Source organism: Eptatretus burgeri, chromosome 14 (genome assembly GCF_056783735.1).
Source record: "Eptatretus burgeri isolate ZD-2024b chromosome 14, Ebu_testis_v1, whole genome shotgun sequence".
Taxonomy (NCBI): Eukaryota; Metazoa; Chordata; class Myxini; order Myxiniformes; family Myxinidae; genus Eptatretus; species Eptatretus burgeri.
Genome location: NC_140974.1, coordinates 62,127,944 through 62,147,679, shown reverse-complemented (window position 1 = coordinate 62,147,679; position 19,736 = coordinate 62,127,944). Strand labels below are relative to the sequence as shown.

Here is a 19,736-nt window from a genome sequence, read left to right as displayed (position 1 = left end):
TGCCCCACCAAAATATTGCCACGCCCCACCTTGAGAAACACTGTACTGGATTATAATTGTGAAGTTTCACTTATGTTGATTAAGCAGTTCCAGAGAAAACATTATTTAATATTTTCTTCAATCCAATATGGCTGCCAAACCATGTTACTGATGACGTCATATGTGTGACTCTGTTTTGTTCCTCATGGATAGGCGGTCATATATGTAAAGCTTCGCTTCGATCTGCTCAGCCACTTCCAAGAAGATTTTTGAAGGTTTAAGAAAAAAAACAAAAAAAAAGATAGCTGCCGAATGACATGACCAATGACATTAAAAAAAAATTTTGTGCGCCATTTTATCCCTAGATGACCCTCAAAAATTTTCGCACTGGTCAGATGTAGCATTCTGCATATGCAGTTATGACGTCATAATGAAGGCACCTATGATGTCATAAAAATTTTTTTACCCTCATTCCCCATGAGGAGTACTTGCCATCTGCCAAGGTTTAATTTTTTTCCTTGGCACGGTTTCAAAGATAGAGGTCCAAAGTTTTTCATTTTTTTTTCAACATGGCTGCCACTTCATTTGAAGTATGACGTCATAATTATCATTTAAACATTCTACATGAGTCGTCATATGGTAAAAATTTCGTCTCGATCAGCGGTTGCAGAGAAAAACACCGAGCTCTGTGCGGCCAAACAAACAAACAAACAAACAGACCCAAATGCAATACCCTCGCCGAAGGAGAGGGTAATGAAGATTATACTAAGGATCTTTTATCCTCCATGAGTCATTTCCACAACAATATGTTTTAAATAATTAATTTATAAACTCCATCTTATTGCCAGTCCCACAGTGTTTAACCAGTGATATCTGTGCCCAGTGATTGAAAGGTGTGCTCTGGTGCAGGTACTGCAAGTGTACCTGAACGAGTTGTTGGTCCGTACTTTCATGGTGCGAACATTTATTACTTTGTGTTCAGGTTATTTAGATTCCAATTCAATTGATACCCATGGTGACCCCAGGAAAAATTAATGTTAACTGATTATGTAATAGATAGATTGACCACGGCATGTTACTGGCTCTATAACTCATCAATCACGGGTTGCAGAGAGACGTGTATGGCTTCATTCGACTCGTTTGAGTATAGTTTACCCTGTAGACCCAGGTCTTAGCCAAATTGAGAGATTCTTAGCAATTTTTCACGATTATAGTTATAATGTTGTAATTAAACATAAAAGTAGTTCAACAACACACATCATACAACTATACAATGTGCTGTCTCTCTTGTGCTTGAGGAACACCTCCACTAGTGTTTCTGCTTCTTCCTGAAGCCAGTTTGTAGATCGCTTTGCCACCATCTAGCTTTCGGATGTCTCTTCCCCTCTCTAATCTGATTGGTTGCCTCGCATAGCAATGGCTCCAAAAGGATTTCCTCAACCTCAAGGAAATCCTTACTTGAGGATTCCTTGGGGTTGTTTATGCAACATCCCTGAAGAAATCCTTCACCAAGGGATCACAGTGCACAAGAAGGGAAATCTTTCCTTAATGAGGGAATTTTATGCAACCGGACCTTTTCCCTTAGTTGAAACTATCTCATCTACACAATATAAAGTTGAAATTGCAAGCAATGGAGGGAATGAGTATAATGTTGATTGAGGTATGTTAAACACTGTTGGAAGTGAGGAGCGTCTGACGCTTTGTGGGTTCATCCTTCATCGCATCAGCCCATTTGCTCCGATGAAGGGTTAACACCCGAAGCGGTAGCTTCTCCTTGCTTCTCACGATGGTTAGTATATCTTGCTTGTTCTACCTGTCCACCGGCGCACAATGACGCAAGCCTTTACGATTCAAGCTACTTCTCCATTACTCTTGCAGGTTACCACTTCCTTCGCTCTTCTTCTCTCTCTCCTCCCATTATGTTCATTCCCTCACTCATTGCGTCCACCTGTTGCCCTTTTTTCCGGCTGTCACTTTCATGAGCCTCGGCTTTGTATAGAAAAACAAATTAAAAAGTGCATTTGGTTTTGATGAATGATAAAAGGGTGAGTTTTGAAATCTAAACAAGATGTGTGTATAATTAAAAACTTTCCTTTCAGATACTATTGATGATAATTATAGTTAATACATTTTGTGCAATGTTCTCTGTGGTGGCTTTTTGTTTTCTTCTCCCCCCCCACCCCCCTCTTCTCGTATTTTGAATCTTCCACCAGGTGTTTTGCGTTGGCCTTTGGTGCCTGGATGAGTATTGGTATTACAGTTTGGTGACTTTGTTCATGCTTGCTGCATTTGAGGCATCGCTGGTGCAACAACAGCTCAGGAATATGGCTGAGATCCGCAACATGGGGAACAAGCCGCATACTGTGCATGTACGTGTTTTTGCATTATTTTGAGTGTGCAGCAAGACTGTGAGCAGATAGAGATGCCTTGGGGGTATACTTCTTGAAAACGATTCATTTGTAGGTTCAGGAAACATTTTAAAAGGACTAATCTTTGAGATAAAGTTATGATATTTACCCCAATTTTTTTTTTTCATTTTTGTGATTAGACTTCTCAAAGACCGTTCAGCCGAAGAGTCGATTTTCGTACACAGAGGCAAGGCTAGTGGAAGAGCGAGAACTTTGAATGGATCAGGATGCAACAGGACAAAAGGAAAAGGGGAGTCAGAGACAGTCTCTGTCTCTGAGACAAACACTAACAGTTGAGTTGTCAGACAAAATAGATGGTTAGATGTGGGGAGGAAAGGGGGACAGGAAAGGAAGCATGGGGTGGACAGGATTGATACAGGAGGAAACTCAGGAAGGAAAAACTAGAAATTGGGATGGAGCAGGGCTTGGGGGTTTGAGTTAGTGAGGGTAGAAAAGATCATGATCAGAAAATAAAGTTAAATAAAGCATTACATTTCTCCTAAACAACAGTTTCTTTACATTTGTCTGCGATATACACTACCGGTCAAAAGTTTTAGAACACCCTCATTTTTCCAGTTTTTACTGTAATTTAAGCAGTTTAATGTTTCAATGTACTCTGAAATTAAAGCATAGAACAAATAAACACTTGCAGATAAAAAATAAATCATGGAATCATTTTGTTGAACAAAATTTAATCTTAATTTTTGACTCTGGAGACTGTGCTGGTCATTCCATGATTTGAAGCCTACCGTCTTGTTCTTTTCTTCTAAGGTAGTTCTGACATAGCCTGGAGGTATGTTTTGGGTCGTTATCTTGCTGTAGGATGAACCCCTGACCAGCTAGGCGGAGACCAGAAGGTATTGCATGGCGCTGCAAAATGCTGTGGTAGCCCTTTTGGTTCAGGGTGCCAGTCACTCTGTGCAAGTCGCCGACTCTGGAACCAGCAAAAGAGCCCCGTATCATGACGCTTCCTCCTCCATGTTTGATAGTTGGTGTCACACACTGAGGAACCATCCTTTCGTCGACTCAACTGCGTACAAAAACCCTGCATGATGAACCGAAGATTTCAAATTTTGATTCATCGGTCCATAAGACCTTCCAGTTTTCAGTAGTCCACTGGCGGTGCTTCATAGCCCAGGCAAGCCTCTTTTTCTTATTTTGCCATCTTAGCAATGGTTTTCTTCCTGCCAGTCGACCTGTCAAACCTGCAGCTCGAAGTCTTCTCTTCACAGTTGAAACAGACTTCCTTACTTCGACCAGTGTTAAGCTGTGCTTGAAGCTGCTGTCCTGTGAGCGCCTATCACGCAAGCTATTGACTCTCAGAAACTTGTCTTCTGATTGTGTTGTGGCTTTGGGTCTGCCAGACCTCATCTTGTCGGGAGTTTCCTCCAGTTTCCAAGTGCCTTTTGATGGTGTAGGAAACTGTACTCACTGACACCTTGGCTTACTTGCAATTTCTCTAAAGGAAAGACCTACACTTTTAAGGGTTATAATGGTCTGTTTGTCTTCCTTTCTTGATTGTCTTTTTCTCGCCGTTATGATTGCAATATACTGTTACGAATCTGGCAGCCATGTGCACACAACAGCCAGGTCCTATAGATCAGTTATGTCGGTAAGTACGTGTTTCTAGTTAGGGTCCCGTCCCTAGTCTAATGGGAATTAAATGTTCGTGTGCTGCGGAGTTATTTTGAGTCAGGGTTTTCTTTTACATCACTTACAATGACGACGACAACGCCCACCTTCGCTTTCACAACTACAACTCTCTGCTTTTGGCATTGTCTGCGCTCTTTGCTCGCCGGCGAGCGAGGGCGTGCGTGGGCGGAGTCTAACATGGGCATGGCGTCCCTCTTTGCCCAATCAGCAAGGAGCAGTATATATATATATATATACATATATACATATATACATATATACATATATACATATACATACGTTTTCCTCCGCCATGCGGAACAGTTTACGTTTTGTATCCCACTGTCAGGTCAGATCTGGATCCGGACCTGAACCAAAAATCGAATCTACTTGTTCTTGTCACCGAACCAACCCATCCACCGAGTTTTGTCATAACTCGTCCACAATTTTTTGAAATATGCTGTACTGTCAGAACCCGGTATTCATGGATTTGCTTTTAGCGGACACTGCGTATTTGCAGGTCATAAAGTGTGACCTACTTCTACATTTATGATTTGCGTGTTTTTAAAATTAAAATTTTTTTTAATTTTAATTTAAAGTAATTATTATTCAATTAATTATTATCCTTAAGTCCTATAATTTACGAACCGGTATTTGTGTTTGTGGGTTTGTATGTTGTTCTACTCCTCCTTCAATTCTGGGCCAATTACATCCAGACTAGCTACAGAGGATCAGCATCACCCCAATTCATGTATAGAGGTGTTTTTATCTTTGCCGGTGGTTTTGGTGGTTGAGGGGGGGCTGTAAATTCTCCATGTAAATGTGTATCGTGTGGAGCCGCTTCCATGTGGTTGAGGGTATTACAAGTCGCCACCATTTTACAGTACAGTATTCCTTTCCCTACGTTTTCCAGTGTAGAGGTGTTTTGAATTTTCAGCAGTAGGTATGTTATTTATTTTTTCCTATATGGAGTTATCACTTGCCTATACACCACCCAAATATAGGTATGCGTCAGAAGAATGTGATGCTTGCTTGGAACAAGACTTCCCGTAGGGCGGGTACTCTGCTCGCTATTTTTTTTAATACATTTCAGGACTGGTCTCTTATATTCACCTTGGAAATTGGAAATCGGCCAACATCATAGCATTACATAAAAAGGTGCAATAATGGATCCCATTTACTACAGCCCAATTAGTTTTATGTACTTCCAATCATCCGCAAGGTCATGGAGAATCAATCATCACAGTTGACATAAAATCATTCCTTTTCTCCAACAGCCTCATCTCAGATCATCAATTCCGATTCAGACCAGGTCACTCTACCTTGGACATGCTGCTTCTACTCTCCCAACCATGGTGGAGACCTCAATATCAGACTTGAGATCAGGGCCGTCTCTCTGGACATTTCTCGAGCTTTTGATACAGTCTGCCATCCTGCTGCTCCCCAGACTGTCTGCCTATGGAATCAAAGGACAACTCAATTCTTGGATTACTGACTTCCTCCACTCTCGTAGCCAATGTGCGGCTCTCAACGTAACCTTTTCATCTCCTCTCCCTGTCAAGGCTAAAGTACCCCAAGGCAGCGTTCTCGGCCCCATCGTATTCCTAATCTTCATCATCGATCTCGCTTAGTTTCTGTAAAATCCTCTTTATCTCTTTGCTGATAACTCCACTCTGCCATGACATCTCTCATCCTTCTGACAGACACACTGCAGCCTCTTCTTTCTCTTCAGACCTTAACAAAATCACAAACTGATCAAATGCAATTTTGCTTATGTATCCATATTGTCCACCCTTTGTATTCTTCCTTGCCTCTCATTGTTACCTGCATCCCGTTTGTCTGTGTCTATCTACTTTCTCCCTTTGCCGTGCTGTTGCTGTTTTCCCCTTTCTCCTGATGTTCCCTTTGTTATGCTGTCTCCTGATTTATTCTGTCCAATCGATCTTCGACGAGCCTCGACCATGTTTTCAAAAGAAAAAAAAAAATCAATGCCCCGACATTCACAGCATTTTTCGGGAACGTATCCCCTGCGAATAGTGGTGTCCGACACTATTGTTTCTGGCCCTATTTCTCAATGCTGAAGAATCACTCTAAAATTTCTCATATCCGGATTCAGATCTTCACCAAAATCTAATCAATTCTTCCTTGTCGCACTCCCAACCTGTCCACCAAATTTCGACTGGAGCTATCCTGCTCACAGACAGACACAAACAGAGAAACAGACAGACAAGGGTGAAAATATAATCTCCGTTCACCTTTTAGTGGATGAGGCAACAAGGTACGATCTGACATGAAATATTTGACGGGATATAACAGGAACATCAAGACGAAGATATAACAAAAAAACACGAGTTTGCATATTAACTGATTAATAGACCCCACAACCCCATGACCTAATCTGTTGAACTCTCTCATACATTATTTTTAACTACAAAAACGATCTTGTAATGCTTCATCTTCCTCTCTCACACATGTGGTACTCTTTACTGTTTCACAATGCACTACTCTTCTGCTATTTTAACAGACTGCTCTCATTTCGACCTCTCCTTCATTCCTTGCCGAAAAAATCCAACTATTACAGCGCTTCTTCTCTCCATGCTCTGAATTCGCCTTCATTGCATCCATCAAGAATTATGTTAAATCGCATCTCTGACCTAAAACTTTTAAAAACCACAGTTTGCCATGGATGCTCGCTTTCCATCAAACATTCTTTTTTTCCAACTTCAGTGCCAACTCACCCCCCTCACCCCTCACTCTCAAAGCAACCATCCCACTCTTCTCCCTCCAAGCCTCCCTCTCACCTCTCTCAAAAATCCCCCCTCACCTTTCTCCCACCTTTCATCCCCCTCACTCTTCCTTCTCAAAGTTGCCCCCCTCTCATCCACCAACCTGCCTACCTCCACTGCCCTCTCACCTCCATCTCTTCACTCCGCCTCCTCAAATCCTCAACTGCCTTCTTCCTTGTCTCTTGTCCCCCCTCTCCCCCAGCACCACAGAGTCTTTTCTCCTCCTCATTCGGCCCCCTCCCCTCGCTGTTCTGCAATACCCCACACTCCTTCAGCAACCCTCCTTACCTGCCCCCTCGTCCCTTGTCCTACCCTCCCCCTCCACCTCCTGCACCCAAAGCCTCCTCCCCTTCCTCTTCATTAAAAGTGTGGACCTCAAATATCCGGGGCCTTCGCTCAAACCTTTCAGATCTTTCCATACAGGTTGCCACTGACAAACCAGACATTATCTGCCTAACAGAAACTTTCCTCTCCCAAGACGTGTCTGACTCCCAAGTATCTCTCCCTGGCTACTCCCTCTTACGGTATGACAGACCTGAGCCTCGTCCTGGTGGAGGTGTTGCTCTCTTCATCAAAGACTCTATTCCTCACTCTCCATGCACTGCTCTCACTCCCCCACACCCCCAGGAATACCTCTGGCTTCGGCTTCCCCTCCACTCCCACCTCATGTTTATATGTGTACTGTACCGTCCACCGAACAGTGATGACTCCATCTACACCTCATTATCCGAAAACATGGACCATCTTCTATCTTCTCATCCAAACTCTCTCTTCCTCTTATGTGGTGACTTCAATTGTCATCACGCCAGTTGGCTAGGTGTGGGTACCTCTCTCACCTGCCATGGCACCTCAGCAAAAGCTTTCTGCGACTCATTGGGACTGACTCAATCGGTCAACTTTCCGACCCGGATCTCAACCAATGGCACTCCATCTCTTCTGGATCTGATTTTGACAAATTTCCCTGACAATATCTGCTGCTCTTCCTTCGCTCCAATTGGTTCTTCTGACCACGTCCTTGTCAAAGTGGACATCTCTCTGGCTGTTATCAGAGAACCACCTCACCGCCGTCGAGTCTGGCATTTCACTCAAGCCGACTGGCAGGGTCTCCGAGCAGCCATCAAACTGACAGACTGGTCTCCTATCACTACTTTCTCAAACATCAACTCATCCTGGGAATTCTTTCAAAGAAACTTGCTCTCCGTCATGCACAGATTTATCCCCTCTCGTGTTCAGTTGTCTTACCCTTCCTCCCGCCCTTGGTTTACTGAAGCTTGTGGCGAGGCAGTTGTCCTGAAACAACTTGCCTTTGCCTCATGGAAAGCAAACCCAACTGAGGGCAATCTCAGTTCTTTCCACAAAGCTCGGAACAAGTGTGTATCTACCCTCAGGAGAGCCAGAAAACAACATCTTTCTCATCTCAAGTCTGAACTCTCAAACCTCTCTCCCTCCTCAAAATCCTGGTGGCGTTTAATCAAATCTGTTTCTGGTGTATGTTCCCCCTCCATCCCCTCCCTTACCTCAAATGGCCGCACTGCTGATTCCACACGTGATAAAGCTGAATGTCTAAACTCGGTGTTTGCAGCTAAATCTTGTGTCCTAAACCCATCACTATCTCTACCCACTTTACCCAGTCGCACCCAACTGTCCCTGGACTCTGTATCCTTTTCTCCTGACAAGGTGGAGAGCTTGCTTTCAAACCTCGAGTCAGATTCTGCAACTGGTCCAGACGGCATCAGCCCACGTGTCCTCAAAGCCTGCTCTTCTGCTCTTGCTCACCCTCTCTCTGTTCTATTCACCCTCTCATTTGCCCAAGGTCATCTGCCATCTGCTTGGAAATCTGCTAACATCACTGCCCTGCATAAAAAGGTGCAAAAACAGATCCCTATAACTACAGACCAATCAGCCTTCTCCCAATCATCAGCAAGGTGATGGAATCCATCATCGCCTCAGATATGAAATCCTTCCTCTTCTCCAATGGCTTGATTTCCAATCATCAATTTGGTTTCAGACCAGGTCACTCTACCCTGGATATGCTGCTTCTGCTCTCCCATCAATGGATGGAGGTCCTCAATGCCAGACAGGAAATCCGAGCCGTATCCCTGGACATATCACGTGCTTTTGACACAGTCTGGCACCCTGCACTACTCACCAAACTCTCTTCCCATGGTATTCAAGGCCATCTACACTCATGGCTCGCAGACTTCCTCTCCTGTCGCAGTCAACGTGTGGCCCTAAATGGAGTTCTTTCATCCCCTCTTCCTGTGCAGGCTGGAGTTCCTCAAGGTAGCGTTCTGGGCCCTGTTCTTTTTCTGGTTTTCATCAATGATCTCTCGGACTCTCTGGAAAATCCTCTATTTCTCTTTGCCGACGACTCCACCCTCTGCCGTACCATCTGTCATCCCTCAGACCGGCAAGCAGCAGCTTCTTCGCTCACTGCAGATCTGGATAAAATCACAAACTGGTCCAACACGTGGAACATGTCTTTCAATCCAGACAAATCTCACACTCTCACTATGTCTCTTCGAAAGGACCGTTTACAAAACCCCCCCATCCACTTTCTCAACAATCCTCTGGAAGAAGTCTTTTCTTTCAAGCTTCTAGGTCTCACTATCTGCCATGACCTTTCCTGGGAAAGTCACATTTCCAACCTCGCCTCAAAAGCCAGTTGCCGACTGGGAATACTCCGTCGTGCTAAGTCCTTCCTCGGCCCTCTTGAGCTCCTGACCACTTACAAAGCTTTTGTCCGTAGCCTGATGGAGTACTGCTCTCCCCTCTGGGCTGGTGCTCCTGCCTCCCACCTTTCTCGGCTTCACGCTGTCGAAACCAGGGCATTTAAGATCATCGGCATCTCCCGCAATGAAGCTGAGTCTTTGGGCCTCACACTCAATCACCGCAGGTTGGTTGGTGGTCTTTGTCTTCTACCGACTCCTCTCCAGCCTTGCCCCCCCTGCTCTCTCTGCGATTTGTCCCCACCACATTTCCACAGGGCGCTCAAGGTCCGCCAACAACCCCCTTCTGGTAAAACTACCAAAATCACGAATCACTGCTCATCTTCACTCTTTCATTCCTCTTTTTTCTCGCCTTTGGAATAAACTTCCTCACTCTATTCTTTCCCATTCTTCCCTCCAGGCTTTCAAAACAGCTGTTCACCACCACCTCTTATCTTCCCCCATCCAAATCCTCGATCTTTTCTACCCCCGATAATCCACCCAAGCCCTCTTCCTTCATTTCTCCTGCTCTCCTTCCTGAAAGTCCCTGAAATGTCCATCTTCTCTTCGCCATGTTCCCCGTCCCATCCCCATCCCTCTCCCTTCCACAGTTCACCTAATGTGTCTGTTCCCCACTGTTTTGTCCCTTCCACTCCCGCCCCTCTTGTCTCATGCCTCCTTGCTGTGAGTTGTGTGTTAGCTCTCATACGAGCCTCGACCAAGGTATACAAAAAAAAAAAAAAAATACCCCAAGTATCAATCAAACATGGAATGTCTGTGAATTGTACAAGCAAACATCACTAATCCATGTGCTGTGTTGTAGGTCTACCGAAACAGAAAATGGAGACCACTTGACAGTGTTGAACTGGTTGCTGGCGATATCATTTCCATTGGTAAAGACTTCGCTGAATAATCAACGCCTTTGTGGAACTTGGATAAGTGGTTTGAGAAATATAAGCTCAGGCATTTCACTCATGTTTAAATCTGGGAATGTATATATATATATTTTTTCCCCACTCAGCGTCGATGTAATATGGCCCATAGGCCTGGTATGCAAACCATGACATACATTTCACCACTCCTGACAAACTCCCCTCTCTCTATCTCTTTCATCGATAGGCCGCTCGCCCCAAGAAAATCTCGTACCATGTGATGTCCTCCTCCTCCGTGGCCGGTGCATCGTCGATGAAGCGATGCTAACCGGAGAGTCAGTTCCACAAATGAAGGTTTGTCGGTGTTATCCTGCATGGCAGAATACTTTGAAAAACTGAGGAGCAATTGCTTCGCGAAGTCTTGCACTGGCCTTCGTATGGTTCACCGTGTCATGCTGTGGGAATTGCGTGCCAAAAGCGATTTTATTGGTTAAATGCCATCTATAGGGTGTTAATAAACAGAAAAACTTGGGTGGCAATTTTACTTTTGGGAATTTGGGTTTTTGTGGGGGCTTAAACGGGGGTACCGTCATTTCGCAGTTTATCGCCCGAAATGAAAGCGCTAGTATTGTTTTAACTATTTTTATCTTTTAAAATATTAATAGGAAAATTATGAAAAAAATCAGGTGTCTTCCTCATATTATCATTCATTTATATACCAAATATTTCGTTGATATCCTGAATAATTCTTGATGTATTAACAAATATATTATTTGTACATGTTCTTCAAGGCCACGTTTCATTTTATCCACATTTGTAGCGAACCGCTGGGCTATTGTTCCTGATAGTTGATAATGTTCTTGTTGAGTTGCATCAGTGGTCAAAGTGTAGTGGTGTCGGAAATCACTGACAATACGGGTCAACTCTGGTGCTGTCACCAGGAAGCGAGTCGGTGCAGACACATTTTACGTGATTCCTGTGATCCCTCCCACTACCTTGAGTCTTCGGATTTCTTGTTCGAGCGTTTGATCCACAAACAGCTTGCAGAACGGTGTTCCTGTTTTCTTGACACAGAAGTCACCATCTTTAGGTGCATCCCATGTGTCAGGGTCCTCTGTCTTCAGTGCATTCTTTTGAGTCAAATGAAATGGCATCAGTCAAGGTACAATACTTGTACAGGTCGTGCGCAAAGAAATACTTGACCTGATTGTCAAGGGCGGCCAAATATTCTTCCCAGTCACCTTGTCTGCACGCTCAGATTAAGTGTAGTAGGCACTCGACTTGATGCACATAATTCATGAGGAATTTACCAACTTCTCCATCATTTGATGTCATATTCTCGTCGATAGTCTCAGTGTAGCTTGCACATATGTTGTCAAAGACTGTGGTGCTTTCTTTCTTTCATCTGTGCAGAACTTCTCGGAGTTGTTGGCACTGTTCTGTATTGACTGAGGTGTCATCAGCATCAAGCTGCTCGTACTTCATGACGGAGCATGCCAAGGCATTTACTGTGTGGTACTCGATACCCCACGTGAATGCTTTCCCACCATAGATGTGACGCAGTGTTGTTGGAGAATAGAAGCCCTTTTCGATGGTGACCGTGTCAAGACCGCTGCCTTCGATGTACTTTCCTCGTGCATGCAGGGCTGCAAAACATATGTGGAGCTCCCCTGCACGTACAACCCAATTGGTGTTCCCCTCTGATTCTTGGATCTTCACTGCTCTCTCAGAGATCAAGGTCTAGAGTGATAACAGTTTTTCTGTCAGGACCCATCACAACAGCAGATATATTCTGTGTCAGTGAAAGGACGGTATATAGTGTTGGAGCCTGTCGAGCTCCGTTGTCGAGTATATAATCCGTTGGAGCCTGTCGAAAGAGTGGTGCAACAACTTCACTGTGTGTCTTTGTTGACTTGCAATCTTTGAGTTGCAGAAGCAAGGAATTTGTTGCAGACCAAGTAGGCATGAGAGACTGCCGAGGTGGATGTTTGTTCAGTCTACTGGTCGGCCGAGGTGCTTGTTAGTGGTCACTCGTCGCTGGCATTGTTGTGTCCTCATTGGTGTCTTCTTCCACAACCGGATCAAGGTCTTCTGTCAAAGTACCTCCTGCTGTGTGGTCGTCAAAGCTTGTGTTGGTGTTGATGGTGACATCTTCACTGTTACATTGGACAGTGTTGTTGCCTAGATGCCAAGCAAGCATCCAAGAGCGGTCCATTGTGGCGTATCTCTTCAGAAGTCCAGAGTTCGCGTTGACCTTGTAGGTATCAAACTTGGTAGCTTTGGGGATGATCCGTGCGTCTTCAAGGTACACTACATCCTGCCTTACTGGTGTTACTTTGTCCGGTATTATGAGTGGCTGGCTCACCACTTCACCTTCATCTGTCTTCTTGATTCATGACGACCACTGTTCCGTGCAATGTATTCTGTCCATCGCACGTGTCTTCCAGGAAGTCGATGTTGTCTATGGCAAAGAAGACGGATTTGCCCTTCTTGACAAATGTCGATATGCAATAGCCACCAGTGGATTTCATTCTCTCGACCACTCCACACTCCACTCTCTTCTCGATGTTGAGGACACTGCTGTAGCTGGTTCCAAGATGTAGGTCTGACAGGAAGTTGACAAGCTGTTTGCTGCGTACTTTGTTGTGTACAGAGAGTGCCAAGCCAATGTTCAGCGGTGTCTCTGTGTGTGACACAAATCCAACATCTGACTTTGGCTTATGGCGAACTTGCTTGACGCTCTTTGCATTTTGCACAAGTAGTTGTGATACAATGCTGATGGTGTTCTTTATGGCTCCATCCCGCTTACCAGAAACAGTGTGCATTTGTGCCAAAGAGTAGCTGCTTCAGAAAGAAAGCTACCATTGGTGGATTTTCAAACGACATGTTACCAGTGAAGTGCCACTTATCTTTGCAATTCAACAACTCATCACGAAGCAACTTATTAACTCTATCAATGTCGCTAAGTGTTTCCCCCGAATCTTGGGGTACTACTTTACCAACAGCAACTGAAAGGGTTTTACTATTGATGATATGCTCACTTTCATTGAGTCGATGGGGCCTGACAAATTCAGCAGTGCTGATATTTTCTGTTATCAAACTTTTTAGGTGGCGTTTGAAGTCGGAGCTATCCACACTAACACCATGTTCAGTCAAAGTTGAGAGATACTCATAATTTAAGGCCCAGTCACACCTTGACGTTTTAGCCAGCTTATGCCGATTTTTGGAAAATTTGTCTAAAACGCTGGTACACGTCGAATACGTTATGGGTAAGTTTTGATAACATTGGGAGCACGCTGAAAAACACTGCCATACGTCGTTGTACGCTGGCTTTAAACGTTGTACTTTTCGGTTGTTCTCAAATTTTCCATGCTTGAAATTTTAAGACGTATGCCAGTGTATGACTCGCACGTTCCGCATAACGCTGGCCATAAGTTGTAGTCACGTCACGCGATCGTTGACACACGTTACTTGTAAGTTACTCATAAGTCGAAACACATCGAGGTAATGTTTAGTGTACCCGAAACTTATTTCTAACCCATGAGTAATGTGTTGTACTCGCGTTACGCGATCGGTGACACACGTTACTTGTGAGGTCCTCATAAGTCGAAACACATCAAGGTAATGGTTAGCGTCAGTGTTCCAGACTCGCTGGTTTTATTTCTTTTATTTTATTTTTTTCCTCCTTGCTTCGGTATTATGGTGGTTTTGACACTTCAATTTCTCGTGCGGTTATAATATAATATAATTAATAGGCTGCCGCTCAACGATTTAAATCATAACCGCACTGTACATTGAACACCGTCATACCGAAGAAAAAAAAAACCGGGAGTCTGGAACACTAACGCGAACCATTACCTTGACGTGTTTCAACTTATGAGTACCTTTCAAGTAACGTGTGTCGATGTGTGTCAACGATCGCATATCATGCGTACAACTTATTCCCATCGCATGCGGAGCGTGTCATACGGCAAGTACATCGTAAAATTTTCAACATGTTTAAAATTACAAGACGTACTCCATTTAATACGCCGTATGATAGCGTACTTTAGCCTTCTATTCATGCATACCAAACTTACCCATACCGTATTCGGCGTGCGCCAGCGTTTTAGACACATTTTTCAGAGGTCGGCATACGCTGGCAAGATCGCCAAGGTGTGACTGCGATGTTGACACTTCCATTTCTCTGGCGGTTATGATTTGAATCGTTGTGCGGCATCCTTTTCATAACCTGCGATGCGTGCAGCGCGCTATGCATAAGTTAGACTATCGTTGGGCATAGGTTGTGAAGGCCGACAACAGGTTCAGCATTCGTTGGTATAAGTTATCTATAACACAACGAAACGTTCTGTGTCTGTTACTAATACGTTATGCATAAGACCAAGTCGTTATGAATACGTCCGAATCTTTAAAAAAAAACATCACAAGTTCAACGTAAGCCAGCGTTTTACATACATTTTAATACGTTGCCATTGCTGGCTAAAACATCAAGGTGTAACTGGGCCTGAACATCATTCATACTTAGAACAGCACCAGACGAGAGCGAACATTTGACTGCATTGACAATTTCAATGTCACACATATGCTTGGTGATATTATCATCGACCCCAGTACAATCAAATCTGAAAGAATAGCATTGGCGTTCAACATTTCGTAAACAATCTCTGTGATACCACATTTAATTTGCAGCGGCATCACCAACTTCAAGCAACAGTGACAGGTTTGCTCGGACTTTGTCATCACGTGTCTTTGTTTTTATGTCCAGAAAGCGGGTCCCCATCGTATCTGTCAGGATAAGATGCAACTCTCCATCTGTCGGATTATCACAGAGAAATGCACAGGACTTGGTCTTTGGCTCGATTGGGCGACACCTGCGAACACATCTGACGGAATCCTCATTATGTACCAAGGATGGACGTCCGAGTTTAGCTGGTCGCATTTGTGATTCACTAGATGATGTTTCACAAAATCTCTTTTCGGCTCTCTCCAGTATACCTTTGTGCACTACGAGTTTGTAACATTCTTTGTGGTAATGGATGTTTTCCGTATCAGATGCAGACAACTTTGACAGATTTTCAGCCAGAGGTGCATACTGCATTTCTCCATACTGTGTTCGCTTCTCGGCAAAGTTCTTTATGTTACCAATTTGAATCTGATGTAACATTCTGTACAAAGGTGTAGCCCTTCCGCTTGCCTTGATCGCAAATGATGCAGGTGAGTGAGTTCATAGTCACGTCCGTTATATTTGAATATCAACAGGCTTTGCTTCAAAACGGGTGAACTTCTTCATAAGTGCATATCTGGCAATACATAAACATCAATAATTATTTCAGATATCAACTAAATATTTGGTACATAAATGAATGACGATATGAGGAAGAGACCTGATTTTTTTTTTTTTCATAATATTCCTATTAATATTTTAAGAGATAAAAATAGTTATATCAATAATAACGCTTTCATTTCGGGCGATAAACTGCGAAATGACGGTACCCCTGTTTAAGCCCCCACACAAACCCAAATTTCCAAAAGTAAAATTGCCACCCAAGTTTTTCGGTCTACTAAGACCCTATAGATGCCATTGAAACAATAAAATCGCTTTTGGCACACAATTCCCACAGGACCACGTTTCAGGTACACCGTGAACCTGACTACCTTGTTAATGTTGTCATCCCATTTTCTTTTTGATCTTGTCATATTTTATTTTTATTTTTTGGATGTCCCCCATGAGTGGTGACTGTGATGTTTGTACACTTGACCCCTGCTTTGCTGCCTCAGGAACCTGTAGAAGATCTCCCCGCAGTCCATTGCTTGGACCTCGAGTCAGATTCACGTCTGCATGTTGTTTTCAGTGGTACCAGAGTGGTGCAGCACACGCCGCCTTCCAAGACCGCAACGGGTCTTCGACGTATGGCTGTAACTTTGGAGGAAGAGTAGTGTAACCATGTTCTCATGCCACATTCTGTTTGTTCTGTGCTTATTGTAATTTTTTTTTAATGCACGCACACAGTGTTCTTCAAATATTTTCAGCGTTGTTTTCACAGTTATCCTTTCCCCAATCTCTACTCTTGTGATTAATGTTATCATCATGCATGGATGGGAAATGACAGGATGCTAACAGAGGAACCTGAGCGAGACAGTGCTGTTTTTTAACACATCCCATATTTTTTAGCTTTTCTGGAATTGGAATTCCAGATAAGGTATCGTCATTGTGCACTGTCTGTCCATCCGTCCGTCTCCTATTTCGACTTCAAAGGTAAAAGCGCTAGGCCGATCCAGCTGAAATTTGGCAGCAAAATTCTGATATTGACTGGTAACGAGGACTGCAAAGCTCGTTCTGGTCACGTGACTTTACAAGTCGGTCAAAATGGCCAACTTAGTAAGTTTCTTCAAAAATCTTCCTCTGCAGACCCACTTGTTGGAATGCTATCAAATTTGGGTTACAACATTCGGACAGGGTAGGGTTGTTAAATTGTGGAGGCCATGCCGATCACTTTACCGGAATTGTCAAAATGGTGGACTTCGTAAATTTATGGGGAAATCTCATAAATTCCTTTAAAACCTTCCTCTCCAGACCCAGCAGACCAGTCCAGTCCGAATGCTACCAAATTTGGGTTGAAACATTAGGCCAGAGCACAGATAAGCTACAGGTCCAGTGGTCCTATATATATTTTTTCTTTGCTTGTAATGCAAGGCTACCTGGCTTAGGGAAGTTTTTATCGATAATCATGGAGGTGTAAGCCACAGCCTCCCTCCTGTTCTTGGGGGTGGGAGCACACACAATTGTTAAATGTTCATTTGTGTTGGTCCAAGCTGGCCCTGTATGTGCCTTAGTTTTTGTGTAGATTTCTGAGAGTGTGTGCTGCAGATATCATGGGAGTGTGGAAACTTTGTTCCAAACTTTGGCTGCTTGAAGGAAATTTAATAATAGTGGAGCCACAGTCAGTTTTATAGGTACAATGAGCCGAGTGGGTGCACCAGGCTTTGTTATATGGAGTACATAAAATAGAGATTGCCTTTGGTTCCTGTGAGATTTTTTCCAAAGTAATGAAACGGTGACCTGAGCAGTTTGTACATTCATCCAAATTCGCTTCTGAAAGGTGTAAAATAGATCTGACTGAATGGTGCACTTTGACCCTGTTCATCAGGTGTTTTAGGTGTGGGGGTGTGTTGAAAAGTAATGCCTCCTATTGTTCTCCAAAACAGGTAAAGATATTCAAATGAAACAAAGTGCAGTCCGCACATTAGTTCTTTCCGCCACTGGGTGCGGTGAAGTTTCGTGATTTTGACACTCGATGTTTCAGTGCTACGTCGGTCAAGAGGGCAGCATGATGACATCAGTGCTGTGAAGTACTGGAGATGAGATGAGAGTTGGCTGCACCATTACGATCCTGAGAGTACCACCACGAAGGATCACCAGCCCTTACTTGGCTGTCAGATTTTCATCTCTTCCCCAAACTCAAATACCACCTTCCTGGAGAACGTTTTTCTTCCGACGGTGACGTCAAGGCCGCTGTTAAGTGAGCAGGACACACAGTTCGATCGTGACGGCAAAGCGGAACTATATGAGCGTTGGCAGAAATGTGTGGACCACAGGGGCGGTGGTGATGTTGACAAATAAATATGCACCAAGGTAGAATAAGGATTGATGTCAGTATCTGTCCTTGCTTTATCCGAATATCTTTACTTATCTTGGAGAAAAAGAATACAAGGCATCACTTTTCAACATTCTGTCGTAATATTGTGCTGTAGTTTAAAAATAGCTATCATTATATGGTTGTTACTGCAAAGAAGTTGATTTTGATTGTAAGACTGCACCTTTGTATCGGCGCACTTCTGGATTGGTTTAACCCCCCCCCCCCTTTGTTGGTTGAATGCACGTCATCTGAACTGTTGTAAGCAACCAGACTGAACATTTCACTCATTCAAACGCTTAAGTGTATCAGATTGCGAGTAATTTAATTTAATTGCAGTAAACCTACTTTCAGCAGTAAACTGTCAGACAGTGTTGCTCTGCCCAATGGTATCTTTTGTTTATCTAAATAAGTGTTTGCTCCCTCTCTCCACATCCCCCCCCCCCCCAATTCACAAATTCTGTTTTCAGCCTCAGACGGTGGGTGTGTGGCATACGTGTTGCGGACTGGCTTCAATACATCTCAGGTTTGTGAAGATCCGTGATAGCTTATCAATTGTAGAGCATTTTTGGAATAATAGTTTTGTTATTGTTCATCACACTCAAGCAAACTAGCCTCAGCCAGGAGCCATCCTGCTTTTTCAATGTCAACCCATCTATAGTGTGGGAGCGTTTGTTCCCTCGTGTCTTGGTTCAACTTTTCTTTTCAATCTCTGTTGATGCTGCGCGAAGGGAAAACTTCTGCGGACCATTCTGTTTGGCGTGAAGCGCGTGACGGCGAATAATTTGGAAACTTTCATCTTCATCCTTTTCCTCCTTGTCTTTGCTGTTGCTGCGGCTGTTTACGTCTGGGTTGAAGGTCAGATACGGTGCGAAGGAAATGTTGTTGGGGACAGGTTCTGGTTATTTCCTGATTATATTGCTTATCAATATGATAACCATTTTGGATCAGTTTATCAGCTTGTTCTTTTGAACGTTTCATTGCTGATTCATGCTATGCTGGAGGAAAAACAAATCCCCCATTTTGTCTTTGGGCTCAGGTACGAAAGACCTCAGTCGGAACCGCTACAAGCTCTTTTTAGAGTGTGCACTCATCCTCACATCTGTGATTCCTCCTGAACTGCCGATCGAGCTTTCCATCGCTGTCAATACTTCACTCATCTCTCTTGCCAAGCTCAGTAGGGCCATCTTTATTTAACAATGGCCTTGTGATCTGATTGTGTTCCCTGAAAAATTGCCACTGGCCCTGGTTATCGGACATTTTATGAAAAGGGAATTCCACTTTTGTTTAAGTTGTAATATGATGAAATGAGGTTTGATGTCAAAGTAAGCGATATCAGGATTAATAATTAATTGCCCTTGCACACGTCTCCAACCCCACTTCACTCCATTCAGTGATCACCTGCACCGAGCCATTCCGCATACCGTTTGCCGGCAAGGTTGAAATGTGCTGTTTTGACAAGACGGGAACCCTTACCAGCGACAGCCTTGTTGTTCGTGGCATCGCTGGCCTGACGTAAGGCTCACCAACGCCAATATCACAAACTTGATATCACAGACTTGTTAAGGTAGCCATTGTCTGCTTAGAACAAAAAGGTTAAGATGACAAGTCAAATTGCTTGTAAGTTGTTTGGCCTGGAATATGAGTTTTATTCTGCTTACCTACCATATTACACAGCTGACTATGCCCATCAATCCATTTCTCTTCTCTTCCCATC

The 19,736-nt window shown here is 43.7% G+C and overlaps 1 protein-coding gene across 2 annotated transcripts in view; it reads left to right on the top strand.

Annotated features, from left to right (window-relative positions):
• The window catches only part of ATP13A1 (ATPase 13A1), an 80,648-nt gene that overhangs the window by 40,430 nt on the left and 20,482 nt on the right, over positions 1-19,736 (top strand). For both annotated transcript variants that reach the window (XM_085855150.1, XM_085855151.1), the window contains 8 exons: positions 2,193-2,348; positions 10,337-10,406; positions 10,633-10,739; positions 16,164-16,293; positions 18,490-18,545; positions 18,751-18,877; positions 19,059-19,196; positions 19,414-19,534. In XM_085855150.1, coding sequence (XP_085711276.1) covers positions 2,193-2,348; positions 10,337-10,406; positions 10,633-10,739; positions 16,164-16,293; positions 18,490-18,545; positions 18,751-18,877; positions 19,059-19,196; positions 19,414-19,534 — 905 coding nt within the window. The remainder of the gene's footprint in view (positions 1-2,192; positions 2,349-10,336; positions 10,407-10,632; positions 10,740-16,163; positions 16,294-18,489; positions 18,546-18,750; positions 18,878-19,058; positions 19,197-19,413; positions 19,535-19,736) is intronic.